Source organism: Poeciliopsis prolifica, unplaced genomic scaffold (assembly GCF_027474105.1).
Source record: "Poeciliopsis prolifica strain line A6 unplaced genomic scaffold, Auburn_PproV2 SCAFFOLD013, whole genome shotgun sequence".
Classification (NCBI taxonomy): Eukaryota; Metazoa; Chordata; class Actinopteri; order Cyprinodontiformes; family Poeciliidae; genus Poeciliopsis; species Poeciliopsis prolifica.
Window position 1 is genome coordinate 5,349,053 of NW_026562388.1, and position 15,384 is coordinate 5,364,436.

At 43.7% G+C, this 15,384-nt stretch overlaps 2 protein-coding genes across 2 annotated transcripts in view; both read left to right on the forward strand.

The window, feature by feature from the left end:
* spred1 (sprouty related EVH1 domain containing 1) overlaps positions 1-10,544 on the forward strand; it is a 38,415-nt gene extending 27,871 nt beyond the window's left edge. Inside the window, exons 5-6 of the mRNA XM_055038390.1 lie at positions 5,372-5,515; positions 5,852-10,544. Of these exons, the coding sequence (XP_054894365.1) occupies positions 5,372-5,515; positions 5,852-6,532 (825 nt within the window). The 3' untranslated portion in view covers positions 6,533-10,544. The remainder of the gene's footprint in view (positions 1-5,371; positions 5,516-5,851) is intronic.
* Positions 10,545-11,744: 1,200 nt separating this feature from the next.
* fam98b (family with sequence similarity 98 member B) lies at positions 11,745-15,072 on the forward strand. Its single transcript, XM_055038748.1, has 8 exons — positions 11,745-11,919; positions 12,083-12,231; positions 12,627-12,755; positions 12,833-13,008; positions 13,124-13,204; positions 13,279-13,395; positions 13,475-13,642; positions 13,738-15,072. The coding sequence occupies exons 1-8, from the start codon at positions 11,882-11,884 to the stop codon at positions 14,017-14,019; spliced, it is 1,140 nt and encodes a 379-aa protein (XP_054894723.1). The 5' UTR covers positions 11,745-11,881; the 3' UTR covers positions 14,020-15,072.
* Positions 15,073-15,384: the final 312 nt, after the last annotated feature.

Consider the following 15,384-nt stretch of genomic DNA (forward strand, 5'->3'; position numbering starts at 1 on the left):
TTCTTCCAGAATCCTGTGTACTCCATTTAGCCATTAATCGATTACTAAATTGCAATTAATCTGATTGTTTCATCGCTACACTATATAGAATCAGACATTTTGAATTATGCTTTTGAAACAAGTTTTCGTTATGGCCGTGTTTTGTTATCCTCGAAACCAAATTCTGGTGCCAGTCCACCCCACTTTTGGCATTTTGCTTATTCCCAAGAAGCTTGTCATTTCCTCTGAATCTGCCAGATGCATCAAAGTTTTCATAAAATGGAGCAGGAGAGTATAGAGAAGAGGTGACGCTCTGTTTCTGCTCTTGAGGTGAAGTTCCTCTTTAAGGAATCAGCCCAAATATACAGGAAATCCAATGGCACCGCTGTTGCCAGGCAGCGGGGGGGGGGAGGCACTTAGAAACTGGTAGAATTGGAGGGTGGTGGTGGCGATGGTGGGGCGGGTTGTGTTCATGGGGTTCAGTGAGCCACCGAGGGGATCACCATGGTGATTTGGCATCTGAATGTTGCGGTCGGAGGCCCCGGCTGCAGAGAAAGAGAAGTGAACCCGAGGCGAGCGCTGCAGTCAGAGAACCGGCGAATCCCACCGTCCAATAAGGTGTGCAGCAGTTTCAAGTGATGTCGCCACCGCGATCACTTCCTCGCCGTCACTTCACGTTCATCAGAACACTTTGAAATCAGCTGCTCTGGAGTCCAGAAGAACATCAACCTGGCTGTTAGGAAGCAGGCAGCAGTGGCTAATTAGATGACGTAACCATCAGTCGCATTTATTGATTAGCTTCACGCATCTCTGATGATGTGAATAGGCTTTCCTCGTAGCCCTGCATTGTTGCACATGTGCGCTTGGAAATGTATTGAAGATGGTCCCTTCCACCCACATCCTGCCCACTGAGGCCAAGCTCCCACAAGCATGCCCTTCACAAGCTTACCACATTCTTCCTCTCTCAAAACACACACACACACTCACACACAGACAGACAGTATGCACATGTTACATATTTTACCCATAAAGTGGTTGCACAATAAGCCTGCTCAGCTGTGACAGCCCACTGCCAGGAATCACGCAGTACCACAACAGTCCTTCCGTCAGCTCGGGGTAAAGTGTCTCTCTTTTCCCTCCGTCCAACAGCACAGGAAAACTCCCATCTAATTTGGCTCTGGCAGGAAGTTTTCTCTTATCACTTTGGTGCGCAGACAGTTTGTTGGTCACTTGTTGTTTACAGTCTCCGCAAAATCTATGAGCTTAAAATTTATCAGCCAATCAGGATCTCCCTGGTACGGAAACATCTCTTTTTTTTTTTATACCAGAGCTGTAGAAAACCTGAGTGGATAAAAACATGAAGCAATATTTTCAATAACTATTTATTAATTTATTGAATTTCATTGTTTTTTTGTTTGTTTTCTGGCCACTGTGACGGGACTTCTAAGTAAACTTTTCTTATAGCCTGAAAACAAAGTTGACTATAATTCTCAAATTCAAATCTTTACATGGAAGATTTGAATTTGAGGTGGTTTCCAAATATAAAACATTGTTTATCTTCTGGTTTCATATTTAAAGATATTCCATAACTTTGACGAAATCTGTTGTCCAAAATTGTACAGAAAACACGACATGAAGTGGTAAAAATCTGCTTCGGATCATCCTGGACATGAAGTGGGCAAAGGTCAGAGGTCGGTGGGAATTTTGATGGAGAATAATTTCCTCATTATGATGTCGAAGCATCGTAGTGATGGTGAACTCAGGTGATAAACTCTCCACATAAAGTTGTGTAATGAGCAATCTTGTGTTCGTTCATGTTGGTATCTTAGCCTCAGTATGCATTGAGCTAAAGCTTCATCTGATATCAAAACCTAGGTCTGCCATAGTTCTACACAGTAGTTGCTAACTTGTAAACGTGGCATTGACCTACGCTGAACACTATCCACGAGCGCTACGTTAAACCCTGTGAATATTCAACAGCAGCTGCACCAAAAGACAGTCCCAAATATATGATGGCGACACTTTTGAAGCTGCGTGTGTTTTTGTTTTGTTTTTTTTTGACATTTTCTGTTAGCATAGTTAGCTTAGCCAACTGCAAAAGCATTCACTGGGTAGTATTTAGATTGTAAACATTCCTACCCTGTTTCAAAGTATTTTACATGATCTACATGTTTAATCTCATGTAGATTTTAAAAAGAGTTTGATGTGTGAAAGCAGAAAACGAAGAAACTTCCTGTTAGCGGCCCAGTGTTTACTCATGTGTTATTACTGACACATGAGTAACAAATGCTTTCCCTCTCCTTTATGTTAGTTTATATAGATTTTAAGATATTTCAATTTTTGTATTTTGTTTCTTTTAAGTACGCAGTTGGTATTGCTTAAACTTCCTGTGCTGAAAAAAACACAGTACCATCATTTCTGGATCTGTTGCCCTGATTGAAGAGCATCAGTTTGGCACCAACACTGGATCAAATCAGGCCCATTTCTACACCGAAGCTGTTTGACAGATTCATCTGACTGACAATGCAATTATAATGACAAACAACTAAACAGAAAAGGAAGTTGGGCATATTTTAGGTATGGACTTCACAAACACTGCAGCTTCAGGTAAAGACTTGAGATGTAATGTCCTCGTTAATTTAATTTTACCTAAAATGTCCTTTAAGGCAGAGCAGATTATTCTTAATTCTCACCAACAAACAAACAAAAAAAATCTCCTTTCTACTATATTTGAGATCAGTAACTGGTCCCCTAACTCCCCAGGAAGAAGCACAGACTCAACCCACCTCTGTTGTTTCTTTAATCGTAAAGTGAAGGCTGCGCTGCAGAGAGCTGGTAAGCGTTTCAGTATGCTGACGCTCTTTCTCGGGCCTCCCAGTCCTGTGAGGGCGGAAGTGTCCCTGATGTTGGTGTGCAGCCCTGTTGCCCCTGACTCCCCTCCTTTTCTCCCTCCCGGGTCAGATCAGCCTCAGGTTGGCCCCCACACATGCCTTTGAATGGCGAGGCTTAGGCAAGAGCTTTAAAAGGAAGCCCAAGTCTGTTTCCCATTTCACCCCCTCAACTCCCTCTACCTCCACCACTCCACTCGTTGCTCTCGATCCTTTCCCCCTTTCTCTCTCTCTCTCTCACACACACAACACACACACACACACACACACACACACACACACACACCCACACACACACATACACACACACCCCCCCCCCCACACACACACACACACACACACACAGCTGTCATTTGGCTTTTCAGGCTCCATGCTGCATTTCCCCAGCTGGAGCTAGTTTATGACATTCCCTCTGCAGACTCTTGGCCTCTCGTGCTCTCTCTGTTTCTCTGGCTCTAACACACACACACACACACACACACACACACACACACACACACACACACACGGCACAATCTCATTTTTTCCTGCTCTGTTCTTTCTCCTCTCCATCTTCCTCTGTCTCCTGTTCCTCGCATTCCCATGCAGACAATGTGGATGCTATCACACTCTTCTGTGTTTGGCAAAAGAAAAAAAAAGGAATGCATACACTCCACCATGTGCTTGCAGCCTGAAAAGGGGGGAGTAGAAGTGAGGCAGAGGGGGAAAGGAGTTAAAGGAAGCATCTCTTAGCAACCACAGGACAGTAATTACTGTAGCAGCAGCTAGGAGCAAACCAGATTTCCGCTGCGCGTTAAAGCACTGGCGTGGGCTACTTTACACACAGCTCTGACTAACCGGAGCCAGCCGCCTCCTCCATATGCAGAGGGAGGGAGGAGAGAGGAAGGAGAGAGGAGGACTAACCTTGCCTTGTGAGGTCGGGATGTGTGTGGGAAAACAGGGACTTCAAGCTGGTGTGTGTAATGCTTGGATAAGGTTGGATCAAAGTTGTCAAGATGTGTGTTTTACCTGAGCTAGAACAAGCTGGAAAATCTCTGCCCCGGTGATGCACAGAATACCACAGCTTATGATGGAGTTACTGATCATTTTCTCTCATTTGCCCTCAAAATAGTCACTTTATTACACCACGAGAATATTTAGGTTCTGCATCCACCATGGAATGATATTTTTAGATCCTCTAATCCTGCCTGATTTCAACAGTGAATTTTTCTCATGAGATCAGTCAGCACAAGGTAAAAGGAAGATTTACTTTCATTGCTGGCTTCACTTCTTTCCAGAGCCATTTTTGTGTGCGTGTGTGTGTGTGTGCGTGTGTGTGTGTGTGTCTGTGTGTGTGTGGGGTGTGTGTGTGTGTGTGTGTGTGTGTGTGTGTGTGTGTGTGTGTGTGTGTGTGCGTGTATGTGTGCGTGTGATTGTTTGTGGGAACACATGCAAGCCTAATGGGAACTTTGAGTTCTTGTAACAGAAGGGCCTTGAGTCATCACCACACAGCACAGTCATTTGGTGAAGCGTGGGTGCAGCATGCCCCCTGGTGGTTAAAGTGGAACACTTTTAATACGCACACACACGAACGGCCTACGCATCTTGAGTCAAAAGTTGTTTTGGTCATGAAAAGTGACCATTAGTGCCTCTGACTGTGAAATGATAAAGTAGGAATTAGAGGAAGTCAAATGTTTGGGACGCAGCAATTTGTTTCATCCTTTTTTTATTTTTATTTTAAACAAGCAGAGTTCAGATTGACATCTTTGAATATACCTCAGGTGGTTGTAAATGTTAACAATTACTGGCATCCTTCCGACGTTGATATGTTTGAAGCAAAGCCTGACCTCACACTCAATCTTACAAAAATTCAGCCTTTTATTTTGAGAGCGGTTTTTGAGACGATCATGAAAGGAGGTTGATTTTGTGTCCGACCGGTTTGTTGTGGTGGAAGAAGCCACCAGTTTTTTTTTATTTAATATATCCCAGTACTGCATCTCAAAGCGTGAGAAGTTTTTCAGCGCCTTTTGAATGACAACAGCCCCAAAGCCTCACAGATCCTCCACCGTACTTAACACCGCAGTTGTGGAAAAGTCCCAAAAAGTGGGTCTTTGTGCCTCCCAGTGACCAGGAAACACTGTTATAACCAATGTAAACAGAGTTATCAATTACTAATTAAAGCTTCCAGTCAACATAAAAAAGTGAAGCATAAATTTGAAAAAAAAAAGATGCATGAGTCCCACTCATATTGCGGAAACTTAAAGGGTGCCACCTATAGTGGTACTACCGATTTTTGTCATGTAATTTAAATAAAAGGTTGGCTGAATAACAGCAGGGGGCGCTGTAGCAAAGGTATCAACTAATCTTATACTGCAGCCTTTTTCTGGCACACCAGGTTTTCAAATGCATCATTGTGCCACTGACATCCTGTGACGCCATGACTGGAGGCAACACGACAGCAATTCATATGTTTAATTTTGTCGTTTCCACGTTGAATTTTTATACCTGATTTCTTCCGTTTCCAGGTGTGTGATGATCCTCCCTCACTCTGTTCGCCAATCAAAGAGCCCTTCTCTTCTCTCAGCAATGTTGTGTCTGTGGAGCCATTCAGGGGCTGCTACGTGCCTCCCCAGCCATTCGATGACAACCGCCGGTACCTGCCTCCCCAGGTGGGTCTCTGGTGGAGCTGCTGAAATCCACCTGTTGAATTAAATTCACGTTTAAAACAACAAAAGTTTCAATATCAGACACATAATCTGGATTATGTGTGATAATATGGACAGTTTTAGAGGTTTTTAAACATCATTAATCAGAGTTTATTGCGACGACAATAAATCAAAGTTTTATAATTCGAAATTTATCTCAATAAATGATGCGATAAATACCCTCCCCTAAGTGAGGCGGGGGCAAATCCTTTTTAATGTGACTCCATATAACTAAGTTTAATTTTGATTTTAGTAACCGAGCTAACTGAACTTTTCTCTTTTCTGACGGTCTCCTTCAAGTCGAATCGCCGAGTCAGCTTCCGCGTGGACGAAGAGGAGATTGTCCGCATCAACCCGCGGAAGGACGTTCTCATCCGAGGCTACGAGGACTACCGCCACCCGGTCATGAGCAGACATGAGGCCGACCGAGAGGACATGGACTTCCCGGCCTCGTTTCACAAACTGGACAGTAAGAAGTGCGAGTATTTCTTCGACGGCCCCGGCAGCGACTGTCTCTCCGGACCCGGCATGGGCATCGGATCGGGCCTCGGCCTCGGCCTGGGCAAGGACCCCGCCATCAAGACTCAGCCCTCGCCTCTCGCCAAGCCGAAGGGCCGGCGGCGGCGGGAGGACGGCGAGCGCTCGCGCTGCATTTACTGTCGAGAGATGTTCAACCACGAGGACAACTGGCGGGGACAGTGCCAGGACGCGCCCGACCCGATCAAACAGTGCATCTACAAAGTCAGCTGCATGCTGTGCGCCGAGAGCATGCTGTACCATTGCATGTCCGACTCAGAGGGGGACTTCTCGGACCCGTGCTCGTGCGACACGTCGGACGAGCAGTTCTGCCTGCGCTGGCTGGCGCTGCTGGCGCTGTCCTTCATCGCGCCCTGCATGTGCTGCTACCTGCCTCTGCGCGCCTGCCACCACTGCGGCGAGGCCTGCCACTGCTGCGGGGGCAAGCACAAGGCCGCGGGGTGAGCCGGACCCCCACGCCCCACCTCCACACAGCGGACTCTGGGACACCCTCAAAGCTAGCTTAAAAAAGGCAGCGGATAGAAGCAGAAATTTACTAGCCGGCATCCTTTTTTCATTCCTCTCTCAAAAGGGGTGATGCGTCGTTGATCCCCAGCTCTGAGGGCTTTCGGAGATTTCAGTTTGCGTTTGTCGCCGACGAGCAGCGGTGGAGGACAAACCGCAATGCTTTGTGGGAGCTCTGAGCAACACGTTAGGTACAGGAGCCTAAGGCTGAGACGGAGGAGATTTCACGATCAACAGACTACCAGATCTTAATACACACTCACACAGACACACACACACACACACACACACACACACACACACACACACACACACACACACACACACACACAGGTCTTTGACATTCACCCTCATAAATTGACAGTCGGGCCACAACATGCAACTCCATGAAGGAAAAGCAAATTTTGTACAGACGGCAACAACTTCAACCGTTTCACGTCGAGGACAAAAAAAAAGAAGAAAAACTAACAACTTGCTGTTTGAGAGCGCTAAAAGGGATGTGTTCTTGCTTTTTGTGGATTTGCAGTTTGGGAAACAGTGGCCTTTCCTTCATGGTTGAAGGATTTGCAGACGATGTAATTACTAGCCAGCAAAAAAAGTGCACTAAATGGTATTTATCCCCTCAAAGTAAAGGTAACCTTCAGAGGTTCTTGTGGCGTGTCATTCCCCATCTTTTGGCGTAACGCTTTAAAGTTTTGCAGCCACAAATCAAAACAGTCAAAGCTTCATTCTGTCAATATGGATTTCCTGATCCGAGGTTATTTATTGAGTTTGATTGCATTCCAGATTTAAGCTATGTTTTGTTTTCCCACAATGAGAAGCGGTAAAATGGTCCCTAAAGCAGCGTTTCCAGTCTCCACCTCAGAGGAGGCACACAGAACCCTCCTGACCCGTCTGATCCCATTAGAATCTACTCCACAGACACGTTGGAGCACCTCGTATGGACAACTGTAGAGAATTTATGATTTTTTATTGTTTCACTTCTTTTTCTTCTTGCTCACATTTGTAATTAGTTTTAAATTAAAGGTTGAAATGTTGCTCAACCAGCAAGTTTTTACGTTGGTGAACAAAGGAGTCGGAGCTCCTTGGTTTAAATTACAAGGCACTTAAATTTAGGATACTCTCCAATTGAGAAACTATTAGATATCTGATCAAGTTTACAGGTGAATTCAACACTCAGATTGGACTGCGGAGGGAGAGGGGAACCCCTCGTCAAAGCACTGCTCTCCAAGCTTTGGTTGCAGCACCGGCTCCAAATTTCTGTTTGTCCTTTGAATCTGTTTTTGTGTTCTGTCCTTTCCCGTAGCGTGTCGGACGTTCTCCATTCGTGTGTCATCTCTGAACAGGCCCTGAATGAATGCATTACTTTGAGGTATTTTTGCAAGTGCACGTGCATATGTGCTCATGTGTACAGTTGGGTCTTAATTGCCCCTCTGACGGCTGGATTAGGGTTCGATTCAGAGCTTAGGGCAGGTTTTGTCTGCTGGATTAAAAGGCAGATGAAGGAAGGGAAGATGAATGGATGGATGGCGGCTCCCTGGTTCTGTCCAGCATCTAAAAAAATATTTGCAGCGATAGTGTGTTTTCTTTTTTAGTTACGTTAAATTGCCAGGAAAAGACTCAACGAGGTGTCACACCTTGCCAGACCACATTCTCTGATTTCTACACACAGATGAACGCGACAACAATAACATTAAAAACTCCCTCTGAGCACGTTCAGAATGTTGTGTTAGGCAAATTTGGACGTAGCTGGACAGAACCAGAGTCGCTGGTTGCATTGTCTTGGATTATTTCATCTACACTTAAGGCCTACAGTCAATCCAGGCCCATTGGGGAAGTAAATAAATTTTAGGTTCTCTTAACAAGCTGCCTTGTAGCTTCAACATTTAAAGATCGCCTATTTTAACTATTAAAGGAGTACCAGCGCAGTTTCGATGCATATTTCTCCCTGACTGATTTTTTTTTTTCCATCAACGCCAACTTTCTTCATCTTCAGTTTCTCAGAATTCAGGTTTAATCCATCCCCACCCAGTGAATGAGGCAGATATCGTTTCACCTCCTGGCGGCTCGCTCCCGTCTGGACCTGGGTTCAGCCCGCTCTCCCCCCGCTTCCACGCCGACCGATGCTCCCTTTACTTTCTATGCAAACTCAAAAAAAAAAACACTGTCGTCTCTGCAGACTTGAGTCAGTAACGGGCAGGGACGCGAGCGATAGGTCAGCGGCCCCGACCCCTGGTACCAAACTAAGCGCCTGTAAATACCTAACACTATATTTAAGTACTGACAATAATCCCAGCTTCTTTTCTTTGGAGTCTATAAAGATAGAGCTGTATTTATCGTCGCTGTCAGCCTATACCATAGCTTCTAATGACAGCAGTTTGTACATAGATCACCTTTTAGTATTATTTCACATTGAAAAGTAGAGGGCTTTGTGATGGATACGACTATTGAGCTTCTAATAGAGTCTCTCTCTAGTTTTGTACGGTAGAAGGAAGGCTAGTACAGTAGCGGGTGTCCACTTGTTTCTAAAGTTTGCTATATAAATATATATATATATATATAAATCCACATATAAAGCTGCTAGATACAATCACTAATTTTATTGTGTTGACAGAGAAATCAGCTATGAACGACTGTTAAGCCTAAATCTCCAACAGCATATAACAGCCGTCATTTTTAAACGTTTGATTGCTCTGTGTGCGCGAGTGTTGCCTGTATATGTGTGTTCTTGTTGTGTGTGTGTGTGTGTGTGTGTGTGTGTGCGTGCGTGCGCGCGTGTGTGTCTGTGTGTGTGTGCGTGTGTGTGTGCAGAGGGAGTTGGTGTGTTAGCCAAACGTTTGGTTGCTTGTCATTATTCTCCCATCGTAATCGGGTTGACCGAGGTTTGATGCACCTGATTAAAACTTGCTGGCTGAGAAGCAAAAGAAAACGGACGTGCATTTATACGGAAAAAAAAAACAAACAAAAAAAAGTGTAGAGAATGCTGGAATAACCCTTCTCATTCTGCATTAACCAGCGCAGTGCAACTTCCTGTCTTGTACTGTAATATATATGCAACATGTGTCTGTCCGCTTTAATATATATTTATATATATATTACTTTTTTTTTTACCTGCATTATCTAAGACTTCAGTTTTAACCACTTTGCTGCTAGTCTTTTATCCTTTTTCGATCTTGGAAATTGTGCATATCTTTGGGAATGCATACAGGTGTACATTCTTGACATTGTGTAGATAAAAAAAAAAAAAAAAGACAAACAAAAAAAAAAACAAAGAAGCTATATAAACCTGTTTTCTCTTCAGTGTATTGTTTAAAGAAAAGATTACTTTACACAGGAGTGGAGTGGTTCTGTTTCAATTCTCCGATGCTTTGGTGCACTGATGATGTGTAAGTTTTTATTCCCCTCTTTTCACCTTACAGCGCTTGATGTAACATTTGTGATTAGTTCTAAATAGTGGAAGACATTTGTGTTTTTTAAGAACTTGCAGTATAAGTGGTACTACTCTTAACTATTCTGTAAACACTGCCTGTTTTTTTTTTTCTTTGGTTCTTTCTCAGTGCATATTTTCCGAGCATTTGTGTTTCCTTTGAGTTTCCTAGTGCCATTGACTTTCGCATCCTGACAACCTCAAAAAAAAAACAAAAAAAAAAAAAGTGCCTCACGTCCATCCTAGTTTCTATCTTACGGTTTAACGTCACTCATCCTGCTTTAATTGGTTTCTACATGTCTAGGTATGATCAGGTTTGAGAATACCAAGTATCTGATGTACAATTTAGAGAACCAATAACTCATGTCATAGTTGTATTTTCTTTATACAGATGTAGCTTGTTACTTTTCATAAATATATAATGTAAATATGCATACATATGTTTGTAACTGTTTTTATGTTACATCATACACTTGTAATTTGACATATCAAATAACATTATCATAATAAAATGGTGAATTTTAACCTTTTTGTGCTTTTTTTTTTTTTTTGCATATGCTCTTATTCTAATACACCAAAAGAAAATCCATGAAGTCTGTAAGTTATGTTGGTAAAAGCCAAGCGTCAGGCAGCAAACATGTGGAGGTAGGTGTTCTGGTAAGATCAAAACATTATGACCTGCATATTAAATGATGGAGGTAAATACAGAGAAATCCTGTGAGATTTTACCAATGTCTGTCTCTAGATGAGCAGAAGTGGTAGACACACATGCACATGTCACTGACTGGTAAGGCCACGTCAAATGCTGCAATTCCGATGTCCAACAATTTAACGGATCAAAACAAGCGACATATCATTTTGTGTTTCTTTACATTGTGCTGTAAATGTGGGCAGACATCCTTGTGATTTAGTAAAGAGGTTGAGTTGTAGTTTCTGACTGCAACTCACGACCAAAGAAACCAAAATACCAGGAAAACAGGAGTTTTAGTTTAGCTAAGACCATAAAAACACTGCAAGTCACAATTTTACATTAAAGCAGACTTCTTCATTAAGCGGGATTCATGCTCTTTGTTAAAGGTTAAAAACTGTTCATAGTGTGTTAACACTGAACAGTTTCTCACTGGAGAGCCTAAAACCTGGAATCTCTTCAATCTGGTTTTAAGTCCACTGATATCCTTCCAGTGTGTTAAGCTGGTCAAACTGGGCATTTAAAGCACAACAAAGTCATGCAACTTCATCCTGCTGCTTGATGATTAGGTGATAGATAGGAGTGGCATGATTTTACGTTGCAGAAAATTTGAGAATAAGACGAGAAAACTATTTGCCTCTTAGAATCACATCTGTTCAGTCTAGTAGTAGTCATAGTTAGATGTATTAGATAAAGTTTGGGGTATAATTTTACATCACTATGCTCTTTGTTTTTTTTTACTTCTATTTGTCTGACATTATGTGACAAAAAAAGTGTTGGAAGAATGTGATTTTACAAGATGCTCCAATGTTTGGTTACTCAACTCATAAGAGTAACATCCATGTCGACTGTAGTTCATTTTTCACATACACCTAGATCAGTTTAATATCTGACATGTAAATAAAGTATGATTATGGTCCACGTATTATTATTATTATTATTATTATTATTATTATTATAACTTCTACTATGACTTTTATTGTGAATTTATGTTTTTACCGGACACGGAACCTTTTATCGTCACTGTATCACTCCGGCCTCTTAAGCTGAAGGACCTTCTTGGACACACGGGCATCATGGTGAAAATGAATGGGTCCGAATCATGTCTATGTTGACACACATCCTCTCGTAACGTGACCATGTTTTAATCAACCGACGAAGCAACAGTTCGGGGATGGAGAGCGACGTTCTGGACTCCCTGGAGCAGCTGGGGTAAGCTAAGTCGCTGCTAGCATGTCGACTAGCCGGTGAGCTCCAGTCTTGAGCCTCAGTGGGACTGAAGACGACTAAAGAAGTCGCGGTTTTGAGAATACGTGACGTAAGTCTGGCTTCTGTGAATGCTATACACCTCACGGTTGTGCGCGACGCTCCGCAGCTATGACGGACCTCTGCTGGAGGAGAAGGCGCTGCTAGGAGCGGCAGAGGGAGGCCTTTCGTCCCCGGAGTATGTGGAGCTGTGTCGGTGGTTGGCGTCCGGACTGAAGCCCCTCTGTGGTTTGGAGGAGAGCCTGACGTCTGGAGCAGGCGAGTCACTGCCATGAATAACAACTAAAAGATAAAACATTTGAAACATCCAGTGCTCTGCAGAAGCCTTTATTCCTTATTACAAATGGTCTATCTAGAAAGACAAGAATGGGTCATTTAAAATCAGAACAATGTGGCCTTAAAAAAGAAAAACATTCTTTTTAAAGGGCACCTTATTAATAATTACATTTTTGTGCTATAAAATGATGCTCTGTGCCTGGAAATGCATAATATCCCCTTTTATAACATCAAGGAAGGTTTTGTGGTTTAGTTCGACTTTTAATATTAGTTAGCCAAAACAAATGACCCTAAATATTTAATTTTTATTTTTGTACTTATTGCAAAGTATTTTAGTAAGTTTTCAAACTTCCCAACTCTTGGTTTTCTCTCTTCAGGCGACATGGAGAGCCTTCAGGTAGAGCTGAGCGGTTTGCTGAAAGAGCTGCACTGTCCCTTTGAAGGATCTGTTTCAGGGATCCTGCGGAGCGGCACACGGACCACAAGAGACCACCTAAAGTTTGTCTGTAAGTGTTGGCCGCCTTTAATCGGCTTCTCGAGGGACAACTGGGAGACATTTAAAACGAGAGCGGCCTTGTTGTAGTGTTTTTGAGCTCCGAGCTCCAGGCGGCTCAGATCGTGAGCGGCGGAAGAGACTCCGAGAAGCGCCGGGACGAGAGTCCGGTTCAGCGGGAGCTTTCGGCGATCTGCGAGACGCTGATGCTGCCGGAGCCTGAAGGAAGAGAGGCAGCAGAGGTTCTTTCTCAAGTAAAAAACAAGGTGAGGGCTGATCAGGCGGCCAACTTTTAGCTGGCCTGATTTGTTTCGTCTCTATTTTTATACGACTTGTTGATTTCAGTGAAATTTACTAAAGTACAAAAACCTTTAATTTCAGGTGGAACATTTGCTTCAAGAACTTCCTAACGGCTTCGTTGGCTCTCCGGTGTTCCAGAAGTCTCTGAGCAGTGAGCAGTGGGTATGTAAACATGTTCACGTCACACGCTTTACGTCCCTGCCGAGCCCAGTCCTGACCGAAGCGTGTCCCCGTAGGAGAAGCTGCACGGCATCAACACGGCTCTGTCATCGGAGTACGAGTGTCGCCGCAGGATGCTGATCAAGCGGCTGGACGTCACCGTTCAGTCGTTCGGCTGGTCAGACAGAGCCAAGGCACGTAAACACGGCGTCACTCACCGAGTACTAGCCAACGAACGTGGCTCCGTTTGCTAAGAGCGTCTTGTCTGCTCAGGTGAAGGTGGACAGCATGGCCAGAGCCTACCAGCCCAAGCGTCACTCTCTGAAGCCTCGGCCCTCGGTGGGCGCGGCCGAGCTGCTGGCGGCCAGGGAGGACATCTGCAACGTGGTGAAGACCAGCAGCGGCTCCAGCCGGGCGAACACCGCCTGCGCCGTCAACAAGGTGCAAGACGCAAATTCCACATGCGGAAAATATCGTAAAAAAAATACTTCAAGTTGACGGGTGAGACTCACGGAGACGTTTGGTTACCTTAACAGGTTTTGATGGGAAGAGTGCCGGACCGAGGAGGACGTCCCTCCGAGATAGACGCCCCGCCGCCTGAGATGCCCCCCTGGCAGAAGAGGCAAGATGGAGGCGGAGGATGGGGAGGGCGTGGCGGTGGCGGAGGACGGGGAGGCGGCGGCAGGAGTCAAGGAGGAAGAGGAGGAGGATGGGGAGGTGGCGGAGGATGGAAGGGAGGAGGATGGAACCAAGGAGGACACAACAGACATGGAGACTATGGAGGACACGGAGGGAAGAGAGGACGATACCAGTATTAGCATCTGCAGTGTTTTGAGTTTTGGTCCAAATGTAGCTCTCTACACACCCCATCATCTAACATGAACTCAACTCAGTTTTTATCTGGTGGAGCAAAACACTCATCTGATACCAGCCAATGGGAAACCTTCCCTCCTTATTATTATTTTTTTATCATCAGACTTTAGTATTTTGTTTTGTTTTATATGTTTTATGGACAAATCGGCTGTTATTACTAGGGATGCACTGATTGGTCGGCCCTGATTTCCTAATTTTACGTGATCGGTCGACACTTACATGTGAAACCGATCGAATCCATCAATCTTATCTACCTCCACATCTGCAGTAGGAGGCCTGAATTAAACTATGAAATTAGTTTATACCTAATGTAATAGTTTAGACAGCAAAGCTCTAAACTTCTCATTTATTTGAGAACACTACCTCATTTTTATGTTGTTTTCCAATGACATAAGGTTAAAGATGTGTTTCAACCTTAAAACACCTGACGGTGACACTTGTCGAGAAAATCAGCATCTGCCAGAACTGGATTCAGCAAGTCAGGCTTTTTAGAGATCAATGATCAGCCAGAAAACTGCAATCAGTGCATCTCTAGTCATTACGCGATCGCAGGTAACAGGCGGATTAAATTCAACTGATGTAATGTAGATCCAATTGGGAGCTACGGGTCGACAAACAAGACTTGTTCTTTAGCAACACAGTCCTGGGAAACTCATCGTGTAATACTTTGAAATGCTAACTGTCTTTTACTTTTGACTAAAATAAATATTTTAACACCTGAAGTATTAGAGCGGGTGGACGAGAGGATGACTGATCAAATCTGTAGTGCTGGTTAAAAGTTCCACCTGTTATTGCTCTAAATGTAATATCGGTTTTGGATTTTTAAATTTTATTTTTTTAATTGTTCTTTATTTGTATTTACACACCAACTTCTAATAATTGTGTGCTCAGGTTTGAATTTATGGTGGACATCATTGAATCTACATTTGCCCTCTAACATTTGGCTGAGTGGAACTCATTAAACTCCAGTTCTGCGTTTTGACAAGCGTCTGCCGTGATCCCGGCTGGTTTTTGACTCCCGTTCTTGTAGATTTCAACCGAGGCGACACATTTTCACTAGCTTTGATCTGTGTGTTCGTTTCAGTTCATTTACTCCACCAACAAAATGGAGTCAATCATTTTTAACATTTGTGGATTAGTGAAAAAGAAAACTTAATTCATGTTATTAAAATGTTTATTCAGCCCACCTTTGAGTGTAAACAAATAAAGCATAAAAAAAACAGTAAGTATTTGAATTAGCGTGATGTGACTGTAAACTTCTGGTCTGCCCTGTAAATGTGGCCAGTCCTGGTAAAAACAACTTATTTCAA

Coding starts and splice junctions, on each gene's coding strand:
- fam98b (XM_055038748.1), top strand. CDS start 11,882: ATGGAGAGCGACGTTCTGGACTCCCTGGAGCAGCTGGG. Junction 12,756..12,832: donor AGACCACCTAAAGTTTGTCT/GTAAGTGTTGGC, acceptor GCCTTGTTGTAG/TGTTTTTGAGCTCCGAGCTC. Junction 13,396..13,474: donor GCTGGTCAGACAGAGCCAAG/GCACGTAAACAC, acceptor TTGTCTGCTCAG/GTGAAGGTGGACAGCATGGC.